Source organism: Carya illinoinensis, chromosome 5 (assembly GCF_018687715.1).
Source record: "Carya illinoinensis cultivar Pawnee chromosome 5, C.illinoinensisPawnee_v1, whole genome shotgun sequence".
Lineage (NCBI taxonomy): Eukaryota > Viridiplantae > Streptophyta > Magnoliopsida > Fagales > Juglandaceae > Carya > Carya illinoinensis.
The window spans coordinates 8,101,948-8,114,387 of record NC_056756.1 but is presented as its reverse complement, the minus strand read 5'-3'; the positions used below and the strand labels follow the sequence as shown (position 1 = coordinate 8,114,387).

General features: G+C 36.7%; 2 protein-coding genes across 2 annotated transcripts; both read left to right on the top strand.

The window, feature by feature from the left end:
- Positions 1 to 5,900: 5,900 nt before the first annotated feature.
- Positions 5,901 to 7,133, top strand: LOC122310051 (zinc finger BED domain-containing protein RICESLEEPER 1-like). The gene is made up of 3 exons (XM_043123940.1): positions 5,901 to 6,530; positions 6,635 to 6,959; positions 7,033 to 7,133. Exons 1-3 carry the CDS (start codon positions 5,901 to 5,903, stop codon positions 7,131 to 7,133), a joined length of 1,056 nt encoding a protein of 351 aa, XP_042979874.1.
- Positions 7,134 to 8,042: 909 nt separating this feature from the next.
- On the top strand, positions 8,043 to 11,730 carry LOC122310526 (purple acid phosphatase-like). The gene is made up of 8 exons (XM_043124477.1): positions 8,043 to 8,434; positions 8,700 to 8,900; positions 9,101 to 9,212; positions 9,710 to 9,939; positions 10,190 to 10,328; positions 10,627 to 10,847; positions 11,163 to 11,284; positions 11,381 to 11,730. The coding sequence occupies exons 1-8, from the start codon at positions 8,252 to 8,254 to the stop codon at positions 11,577 to 11,579; spliced, it is 1,407 nt and encodes a 468-aa protein (XP_042980411.1). The 5' UTR covers positions 8,043 to 8,251; the 3' UTR covers positions 11,580 to 11,730.
- Positions 11,731 to 12,440: the final 710 nt, after the last annotated feature.

Here is a 12,440-nt window from a genome sequence, read left to right as displayed (position 1 = left end):
GTATTTCATTCCAGAACCAAACACATTCAGATCAGGTATCACTTCATACGATCATTGTTAGATGACAAACAATTGTTACTTAAGAAGATTTGTGGAAGCAAGAAATCTGCTGATATGTTGACAATGAGTGTTACACTTGAGAAACTGAAGTTATACGTAATTTCAGTTGGTCTTCTAGCATGAAGACAGGGGCATTGAGTTGTAGAGGTGGAGGATATCATGTTTGAGGAAGACGGCGATACAGCGAGTGTACCAGTCTCTAAGTGAGAGAATTTTTTAATACTGTGGAGTCTGGTCCACACCGCTCGAGTGGAGGCATTGGCCGCTTGAGCGAAGTCAGACAGAGTTGAATACTCGATGTCAGCTCGACAATGAGCTCAAGTGGATGCGGGAATGAAGTTCACTCGACGCACGCTCGACACGCTGCTCGAGCAAACATGCATTTTACACCAATTTAGGATTTTTTCTGCCGTTTGACTATATATATGATTATTATATCATATGGTCATACTGTAGAAACAATGTGGACGTATAATGATTGATCCATCATTGTAGTGTGATATTCCTCAATAATAAAATCCTCTGTAGCTCCCGTGGACATAGGCAATTTGCCAAACCACGTAAATCTTGTGTCGTGTGTGATTTTTTTCTCGTTCCATATTTACTTTTACTTTATTGTCATCGTTTTTTCACAACAAAATGCCCTCCCCATAATGCGGATTTGCTTTGAATGATGCAAGTAGAGAGATTAAATGTAAGCAACACATCTCATTACGTTATATGAAAATTGATGGGATAAAAATTAAAAATTATATAAAATATTATTATAATATAATTTTTATTTAATATTTAAAAATATTGAATTATTTATATTTTATATGTAAGTTTAAAAAAATTATAATAATTAAATGAAATAATATGAAAAAATTTTGTGTAACTAAACGAGACTGATGGGGAGAAAATTACTGCATATTCTATCTTAAAAATTAGCATGACGTCAAAGTTTCGGGTCCTAGATCACGACTCACCAACAAATACATTTGAAAATCTCCACCCATGCATTTAATTACTATTCACCTAAGAAGGATAGATTAAATGCAAATTACGACTCTTAATTCAATCCAATCACAACATTTTCTCTTAGAAAATCAGAAATAATGATCTGCAACATACACAAATGTACATGTTGGAATTACTTAGTTTTACGATCAATTTCCAACTTGAAATTTTATGTTTAAATCTGAAAAATTAGTAGTTCATGAGTGGCTCTTGAGTCTAGGCATGGCATCATGGATAAGCTAGATAGAGAAGAAATCTGATAACGAAGAAAAGTAAAAATTAAATATTTTACTTGCTTTACATTGAATCAAATCAAATATATGAGAATATCATGTGTTCATATTTATGCCACTATCTAAGAATTTTACTAAGAACTAGTTCATGAATAAGTATGTTGAGATCATGTTTCGTAGCCTGAGTAGTTCTACAGAAGCCCAACACCGTAACCTGCAACCAAAAAGAAATGAGGGCTTCGGGTGGTGTGAAACACCTTTGATGTTAAAGTTAGTGGATGATTCTTAGAGTTGCTATGGTGAGTGAGAAAGCTAAGTATCTAGAAGGAGAAATAGGAAAAAGAGGTAGAAGTCCCTCCCCTCCGTGAGGATAGGAGTGGGTATTTATACCTGGCTCAGGCTAGACCAACGAGATATATTGTGGGGTATCAATCCGTACTTGGGTCAGACCTGTTGCTAGCCTCCTTGCCAGGACACATTGTGTTAGGACATGGTCATGCCAACCACTAACATCCCGAAAAGCATGTTGTTGCATGCCCGCCCCTGGTGAGCATTGAATGCGGCATGGTTTGTGGCTGTGGAGTGTTCTCCTCTGTGTTTCATTTAATGTGGCGAGTTCTCAGACAGGCACTCCCCATTCTTGGACATGTTTAGCTGCCAAGTGGCAGCCCTAGGGTAAGGATTGTTCTTATCTTCGGTTGCAGGGGCCTATCGACTAGTAGGGATGTCAAGTGATTTCCAATTGACACATGCTTTTCAGTCATTGCTATTGCAGACACTCCTAGGACAATCTGGCCAGGTGTACTCCTCGCCCTTAAGCCCAGGGCTTTCTTGGGCTCTATGGGCCAAGCCCATTGGACTTGCCCTGCTTCAAGTATAACCCCCCCCCCCCTCACAGGATACTTGATATCTTCGTGTGAATGAGTTGAATGTGATATATATTTTTTTATCTTTGTTGTTCATGATGAATTGTCATATATATATATATATACACACACATATCGGCAGATCAAACAGTTCATCATTTAACATTAATACTTACAATTAATTAATAGATATAGCTATGATCCTTGCGCAAATCTTCATGTGTAGATAAATATAAATCAGTTTCAACTTTCACCTCAAGTTGCTCACGTTGGGATGGTGAATGGAGGTACCAGAAGTGTAATTGTGGTAGGTGTAGGTTACAATTATGGCCTCTGCCCTTTGAATTTTCGTGCTATTCTGATCATTACTCCCATGGGTCCGGCTACTATGTTGCCTCATTCGTACCGTTGAGTGTACTGTCTAGTAATCTTTTTAAATTTTTTTTTTTTTACAATTTTTTAATCGTTTTTTAATTATTAAGTAAAAAAATAATATATTAATATACTTAAAATTATTTTCTTAATAATTAAATAAAATATGTGTATATATCTTTTTTAGCGGCAAGGAGCTTTTCCCTTACTCCGATAAAGCACTGACGGCACTGTATTTGGGCCCGGAGCAATGGGCAGGAGTGATCAACGACTCCAATCACCGCCGTCCCCACATGGTCTCCTTGTGTCATATGAACATAAAGCAACATCATCCTTGGACTTTGTTGCAACATGTCAAGCATGGAGTTGGGGAAAAGAAGAGAGAACTTTCGAGAGAAGAGACGATAGGGTAAAAATGAAAGATATTATTGTAATGTATCTAATTCCTACACATGGGAGGTATTTATATACAACACTTGAGTTTAAATCCTCTGTTAACAAACTAACCACTTCTAACTAATTTGTAACTAATAGCTAACAGTAGTTATATTTCTAATATAACAGATTACAGACACGCCAGATATCAGTGATCAGAAACATATATATGCATACCAGTTGAGGTTATGTATTAATTAAATCTGGGAGGAACGTAAAAGGCATCATTGTGAACATGTATATCTCTGTTGAATTCAGTATCACTGAAAAAAAGGCTGGTTCTTCTTAGGGGTGGCAATTTGTGACACGACTCGTTAACCCAATACGAACACGACACGATAAAAGCGGGTTTCAGTTTGGTCTTATCGGGTTCGGGTCAAAATGGGTCAACCCGTTAAGACACGAATGCTTAACGGGTCACTAACGGGTCAACCCGTTTTGACCCGTTAAAAAAATGAATTTACATTTCTGCCCTTAAGTTCTGCTATCTTAAAAAGGGGAAAAAAAAAAAAAAGAAGAGAGAAACCCTAAGTCGAATCAGTGAATCACTCGGATTCACATTTCAAAAATCTCCTGCGCTTTCACTTTCAGTGTTTCACTCCTGCGCCGCACTGCCCGGACACACACAGCTGCTAGGCTCTCGGCTCTCAGCCTCTCACGGCACGGTCTCTACAGTCTACTGTCTACTCTCACCCCTCGGCAGCTCGGCTCTTGGCTCTCATCCTCTCACGGCCTCACGGCAGACGGCACGGTCTGAGGTCTGGACTCTCAACTCTCACCCCTCGGCTCTCTGCTCTCAGCCTCTCACGATCTCACGGTCTCAAGGTCCGCACGGCTCACACGCTCAGATTCACTCGGAATCTCCCTCAAGGTAAACGGTTTTATGATTTTCCTCTTCCCTCTTCCCTCTTCGGCTCTGTTTTAGATCTCACAGTTTATTATTGTAGTTCGGCCATGTGTAATAGTTAGTTAGGGATTGTGGGGAGGGAGATCCATTCTGGAACCTTGTGAAGAATTGATCTGTGTATGGATGTTGGAAACCCTCGACGTTTTCCTGGAGTTTGCACGAGTCTATGACAGTTTTTATCAAACACCTACCGTGCGTTTTTTAATTCTTCCGCAAGCACTCTATTACGTTTTGTAGCAATCCATTACATTGAATTACAAGGTCTCTATTACATTCTGTAGCACTCTATTACATTCTGTAGCAATTCCATTACATTCTGAAACATATACGATTACAACCATAAACACGCTCATCCATATATATATATATATATATATATATTTTTGATAAGTATGCTCATCCATATATAATCAGTTAGTTAGTTAGTTCTATAAACAAATAAATAAATAAATATTCCCATGAGAGTGTTGCGATATAGCTAGATCTATATGCTTCTTCAAATGGTTTATTTGAAATGATTTATTTGAAGTGATTTATTTCAAATAAACAACCGTGGTTCTCTCCTGCGGCTTAGTTTTAAAGTGATTTATTTCTCTCTCACTTTTGAGCTTTATGAGTTGACACCCATCACTAAGCTTTGTCTTTCAACTTTTGTAAGAGTACCCTCATTACTACGGCTTGGCCTTTGGCCCTTTTGTTCTATTGCTAATCAGAGATTCAGAGTACACTAGTACTGAAAAATAAAAACTTAATAAAACCTAAAGGGATACTTATCTCAATAACTCAAATAATGTCACATGTGTCTTTCCCAAACTCCAAATTCAAGAGAGGCCAATGCCATCCTCTTGCAATCATTTTTTGGGATTTTTTTTATTTTATTATTTTTTTTCCTTCTTTAAGTTTTGAGTAAATACTAAATAGTAAATACTAACAGCTGCTCTTTTTGATATTGATCTAATAATAAATTATATATAACAGCTGCTCTTTTTGATATTGATTTTATTGTTGTATTTTTTAAAATGTCAGATGAGTGAGACAGCAGGGGGAAATGATGATTTGATTGACTTGGAATGGATGGACTCGGAAAGTTTCGCAAATGAAGATGCTAAAACAAAACGAAGGAAAAGGTCAAATGTGTGGAGTTTCTTTGAGATGGTTCCCGATTCTGATAAAGTTGGTGATTGTAAGGCACGAGCTAAGTGCAAGATGTGTGGAGCTACTTACTTGGCAGCGAGCAAATATGGAACTGGAAATTTGAAGCGTCACATTGATACATGCCCTAGAAGAAATACAAGAGATATTGGTCAGTTGATGTTGGGGCAAAATAGTGGAGGAATTTCAGTAAGCACTTCTAAATTTGATCCTGTGCAATATAGACAACTTTTGGTAGAAGCTATTGTGAAGCATGATTTGCCTTTCTGATTTGTTGAATATTCGGGAGTGAGAACTTTTATGCAATATGTGCGTCCAGATATTCCAATTATTTCTAGAAATACTGCTAAGGCTGATTTGATTAAGATGTATCATCGGGAAAAAAAAAGGATTAAATACATGTTGAGTGATGCTCCTGGTAGAATTTGTCTGACATCTGACCTGTGGACCTCTCTGAGCACTGATGGTTATATGTACGTTACAGCACATTTTCTGGATAAGAAATGGGATTTAAAGAAAAGGGTTTTAAATTTTTCTTTTATGCCACCATCACATAATGGCATATCTTTGTCTGAGAAAATTTATAATTTGCTATGTGAGTGGGGAATTCAAGACAAGATTTTTGCATTAACTTGAGACAATGCTTCTTCAAATGATGTGTCAGTAGATTTGTTAAGAACTCAGCTGAATATTAAGAGAGCCCTTGTTTGTGATGGTGAATTTTTTCATCTTCGTTGTTGTTGTCATATTCTCAATTTGGTTGTACAAGATGGGTTGAAAGCAATTGATTGTGCTATTCAAAAAGTTCGTGACAGTATTAAGTATGTCAAGGGATCACAATCAAGGAAACAAAAATTTTTAGATTCAATAAAACAGATGTCTTTGGATGGTAAGAAGGGGTTGAGACAGGATGTCCCTACTAGATGGAATTCAACTTTTTTGATGCTTGAGAGTGCTATTTTTTATCGTCGTGCCTTTTGTCATTTGGAATTAACTGATTCCAATTTTAAACACTGTCTATCAATATCTGAGTGGGAAAAAGTGGAGAAGATTAACACTTTCTTGGGAGCTTTTTATGATTCCACTTGTGAGTTTTCTGGAACCAAATACCCTACAGCCAATTTGTACTTTCCAACAGTGTTTATGATTTATTTGACATTAAAAAAACACTCTGAAAGTGAAGATGACTACATGAGGAATATGGCTTGTCAAATGCTTGCGAAGTTTGAGAAATATTGGTCTGAATTCAATGTGCTATTGGCGATAGCAGTTATATTGGATCCTCGATACAAGCTTCATTTTGTTGACTTTTCTTATACGAAGCTTTATGGAAATGGTTCCTTGGAGTTTTTAAATGTTCGTACCAAAATGGCATCTCTTTTTATGGAATATAGTTCTTCTAGTGCTCCCACAAGTTCTACCACGACTTTTGAAAGAAGTTCTAGTAGAACGGAAAGTGAATCTTCTTCTTGTAGATGGAATAGAGTCAATACACAAGTATTTCAGGTAAATTCAAATAATATTTTTTTGTTTAATGATTTATATTATATTGTTTTATTATTTTATATAACATATTCTCAATAGGACTTTTTTATTTTTATTTGGTATAGGAATTTGATTCATTTGGAGGTAATGATTTCGCTGCCCATATGCAAAAAAGTCAGTTGGAGCTGTATTTGGATGAACCTAGGACAGATAGAAATGCGAAAATTGATATTCTTTCCTTTTGGAAAGGAAATGAATTTCGTTATCCTGATCTTGCTTGTATGGCTCGTGATATTTTGAGTGTTCCAGTTTCCACAGTTGCATCTGAATCTACTTTTAGTGTTGGTAGGCGTATTATTGATCAGTACAGGAGTGCATTGAAACCAGATATTGTTGAAGCATTAGTCTGCACAAGAGATTGGTTATACGGCGAGGAAGACGAAGTCGAGGGTAACATTATTATTATTAATTTATTAAATTCTATCTTAATTCTTTTACTAATGTCATTTTTTTTGTTTCATAGGAACACAAGAAATGAACGAGTCAACTGCAGATATAATGGAGTTGGAGAAAAATACCACTGAGGACACCACATTTCCTTCAGTCCCTTCTGTGGGTTCATAATTTATTTAGATTGGTGTGTGTATCATCTTATTTGAAATTGTAATATTAACATTTGCAATGTGTGTTTGACATATTTGGTACCCTTGGATGTAATGTAACAAGAATAGTTGGACTTGTGTAGGACCGTAGGTGTTCTAATTATGCACTGCAACACTATTAGTTTGTTATTTTGTTGGGACTTTAATTTTGATATATTTATTATTTGGATTGTAATTTGTAGTTGTAGTTAGTTTTATATTTTTTTAGAGACATTGTGATTTTAATATTTATATAAAATTAATCAGGTTAAACAGATTAATGGGTCATGTTCGTGTCTATACGGGTTAAACGGGTCATAACGTGTCGTGTCGTGTCGTGTTAACCTTTTCTTAAAATTCATTAACGGGTCATAGCGGGTCGTGTCGTGTCGTGTCAATCCGTTATCTTAATGGGTCGTGTTAGGGTTTAGAATTTTGACACGAAACCCTTAACGGGTTGTGTTCGGGTTGACCCATTAGCTATAATACATATGTCTCGACACGACACGAACACGACCCGTTAACACGATTTGATACCCCTAGTTCTTCTTCGATTCCACTATACATAACAGTGTAACACTTCACCACCATACACGCCTCTGTTGCCTGTTGGCATGCATGAGTCCCACGGCTAAACTACAGCGGACTAGTCCAAATGTGGATTGGGGAAAAAAACACTTAAAGTGTCTTTTTTTTTTTTAGAAATTGTCTATTTTATTGAGATGTTTTATTGAAAATCTACCCTCCCATATATTTCTCTTTCTATTAACCATACACATTATCTTTCTTATTTTTAAAAAAATAAAAAATAAAATCGAAGAAATGCAACTTGGTCGACAGTACTGGACGTGAGCTCACGCTCATAACTTCCCACGAGTCGTCGAGTCCGTCAGAGTCAGCCGCCCCCCGGGACCCCCCTTTTTGCGCATTCAAACTCAGTCACACGCAAATATCTTCGTATGGAGCTCTGAATATTCCGCGCATTTTCTTGCAAGTCAAGTATTAATTGAACGGTTTTATAAATGAGGATGAAGACTTGACTCCCGAGCTGGAAGGGGTGCACTTAAGGTTCGGGGATATTGTGTGCAGGAGAAGATCAAGATGGGTCTGCTGGGTTTTTCTTCTTCTTCTTCTTTGGTAGCAATTATTTTGGTTTTGAATGTGGTGGTGAGCTGTAATGGAGGGAAGACGAGCACTTTTGTGAGAAAAGTTGAGAAGGCTCTGGATATGCCTCTGGATAGCGATGTCTTTCGAATCCCTCCCGGCTATAATGCGCCTCAACAGGTACTTATCTCCGCCATTTTGTTATTTTCCCCTTTTTTCCTTACAAATCGAACCAGTGTTTATAGATTTTTCTTGGTGGTTTTTTTTTTAATATATTGTGCAAGTCATGAGATGGTATTCGGTATGTAAGCGTTTTTGCGTTGGGATGTTGGGGGGGTGTGTGTGTTTGATGGGAATCACAGGATTAATGTGTAATAGGGTAAGTTTTGAGATTTATAGTTTTCATATTAATTTTGTTGATGATAAGTGGGTGTTCTGAATGAAGGTCCACATAACACAAGGAGACCACGAGGGCAAGGCAGTGATCGTGTCATGGGTGACTGTGAATGAACCGGGTTCGAATACCGTGATTTATTGGAGTGAAAATAGCAAGGAAAAGAAACAGGCTGAAGGCAAAATTACTACCTACAAGTTCTACAATTACACTTCTGGCTTCATTCATCATACGACCATCAGAAACTTGAAGGTAGCTTAAAATTTTCATACAATTCCTTTATTAGATTGCTCTCACATAATTCCCCTGTTTTTGTCCTGTTCCTGTTCTACCTCTATATAAGAGTACACAGGAATTCAAGATGAAAGTTGAGTGATAATCCGTATGCATGTATGTATGTGCACACTTTTTTTTTTTTTTTAACATATTTTGCTTAATTATTATCTGGGCAGTTCAACACCAAATACTACTACGTGGTTGGGATTGGGCACACTCCACGACAGTTCTGGTTTATAACTCCCCCTGAAGTTGGCCCTGATGTGCCTTATACATTTGGTCTCATAGGTATGTATTCTGTATGACCAAATGCTTTCTCTCAGATTAGAGTTTTAGTCCGCATCGTAGTTTAAAGCAGACCTATGCCGGGACTTCTTTATTTTTTTAAGATACAGGGGTGGGGTGTTTCGAACTCAAGTTTTTTATTGGAAGAGCTGGGCCATATGCCATCAAGCTATTAGGCTATTGGCAACCCATGCCGGAACTAGCATAGAAATCACCTGGTAAAAAAGTGGGGGGAAAAAAAGCAGAGGAGAAAAAAATCTCCTTTAGAATATACGAATCTGATATTTTATGTTCTAACCGATAATTATCATTTGCTTTTATTAACCTTTTTTTCTCATTTTCGGCTGGTTATTGACCCTTACATCTCTTTCATGGGTCTAAGGGATACAGTGATGTTCTTATATTAGGACTACATATGTGTTCATTCTTTCTTATATCTGTGTTGAGATATTTGTAACATTTTTTTTTTCTTTGTTCAAACTAATGGGTATGGTTTGCAGGGGATCTTGGTCAGAGTTTTGATTCAAACAGGACTCTTACTCATTATGAATTAAACCCGCAGAAAGGGAAAACGGTGTTGTTTGTTGGTGACCTCTCTTATGCAGACCGCTATACAAATCATGACAATGTTAGATGGGATACATGGGGAAGGTTTGTTGAGAGAAGTGTTGCTTATCAACCATGGATATGGACTGCAGGGAATCATGAGTTAGATTTTTTCCCGGAAATCGTAAGAATCTCATGAAACATTTCTTTTTATGGAAGAAAGTAATGTCTATAGTTTAAAAAAAAAAAACGGGATCACGTGCTCTGTAATTTTCGGTAGTAACTTCTGTTTGCGAATGTTTGACTACTTTCTGTCTTGTGGTTTTAAATTTTAGTAAGGTATTTTTCCTTTTTATTTTTTTCTCCTCTCTTTTTAGGTAAAAGTGAGCAGAGTTTTCCATTATTGTATTTGTAAATGTGTATTTGTGTTGCAGGGGGAAACCAAACCTTTTAAGCCTTACACTAAACGTTACCATGTGCCTTACAAAGCTTCAAACAGTACTGCTCCCTTTTGGTATTCAATCAAGAGAGCTTCAGCTTACATCATAGTCTTGGCTTCATATTCAGCATATGGTAAGCATGTATTTGTCTTTACATGTGACATTGATATGAATGATGGTCATGAAGAGAATGGCACAATACTTTTTTACATGGGATGTACTAACCAATTCCTAATTTAAGTAGTTAAATTGAACAGCATGGTTGCTACTACAATTTCATGTTTAGCTAGTATGGTGCTGTGATGATGGCACATGTTTATCATCATTTTTCATAACTCAACTCAATTGTATTATCCCTTAGTCCCAATTGAATTAGGGATTTTTCCTAGCAAATGAAAAAAAATCACTCATTGCAAACATTTCCTTTTCAGGTAAATACACCCCTCAATACCAATGGCTTGAACAGGAATTGCCAAAAGTTAACAGGACTGAGACACCTTGGTTGATTGTTCTTATGCATTCCCCCTGGTATAATAGCTACAACTATCATTATATGGAGGGGGAAACCATGAGAGTAATGTATGAGGAATGGTTTGTGAAGTACAAAGTTGATGTGGTATTTGCAGGTCATGTTCATGCCTATGAACGATCCGTAAGTTGTCCTTTTACCTTCCATTATTTAGTCATTGAAGTATGAGTTTTGAGTGTTTAGTTATGGTAGTTTGTTTTGAATAAGTACAAGCTTTGAAATCTGCGTATGACAGATTTAAAATACAGCTACACCCTGCCTCTCAATGTTCAAAAAATTTGGTTGCAATTCTAGAAATCGTTTTGAGGATAGAAATAAAATATGCATGAATGATCGATCTGCAATCATTTTTTCTTAATGACTCACCGCAAACAGAGACGTGTCTACACATGTACATATGTAGATTTCCATTTTCTTATGATCTGATATATATCACAGGAGCGTGTATCCAACGTTGCATACAAAGTTGTAAATGGTATTTGCACTCCTGTAAAGGATCAATCAGCTCCTGTATACATAACCATTGGCGATGGAGGAAATCTTGAAGGCTTGGCAACCAAGTAAGACAAAAAAATTATGGAATACTAGAGTGTTGATCTTGACTGATACATTAGTATATTGCTTGTTAATATAAATGTCTGTGTTCTCTGGTGCAGCATGACAGAACCACAGCCTGCATATTCAGCTTATCGTGAGGCCAGTTTTGGTCATGCCACCTTTGATATCAAGAACCGAACCCATGCTTACTACGGTTGGCACCGTAATCAAGATGGATATGCGGTGGAAGCAGATTCAATGTGGTTTTTCAACAGACACTGGAATCCAGTTGATGATTCCACATATGCCCAATCATGATATAATAATCATTTGTATGCTCTTTGGAATAAATGACCTCTCATATTTGGAATGTTGGGATTGGACTGCCGAGCTTCATCAACATTTTGTTGTAGATCATCGCATAAAAAACATGTGCTTATATATGCAGCTTGACATTTCCTACTACGCATATGAGATCTTTTCTGCCTAATTTACGCTGGAAATAAACAGAATGAATAAACACCCACTTAAAATTACTTCGAGTTAAGGGCTTAGCATCTAAATTTATACGTTGTTGGAGATATGGAAGGAGTGATAACTTGTACTTTGTAGAAACAAAGTATCATTAATTTTCCCCTCGAAGATGATAAATAAAAAAAATATCATTCATTATTTCTGAGATTCTTTCAAATGTCATGTCCATTGTCCAGAAAGATGCACAACAATCTTGGCATTGGCAATTCAATGAAAGTATCAAATAACCAAAAACCACAGTAAGATGATTTGTTTGTGCTCATGATCGTGCAATTGATATGATCATCAATTGGAATCATCAGTTGGATACCATTATCTATTGGTAAGCCATACAGAATCTGCTGTCACTGCATATCCATCTTGATTGCGGTGCCAAGCAAAGTAGGCGTGGGTTCGGTTCTTGATATCCAAATGCCATGACCGTAACTTGATTCAAAAGCTGAATATGCATGTCCTTCCATAAAGTAATCAGTTTGATCAAGCCTATTAAAATGAATCCCCTTAACATTCAACTACGTACATATATCTCTATATATATGACATTTGATTTGTATATATATTGTATCTCTTGAATTATAAATAAAATATTGCTCGTGAATGTTTATATATATCATCAAAGGATTTGTTTAATATATATATTCTTAG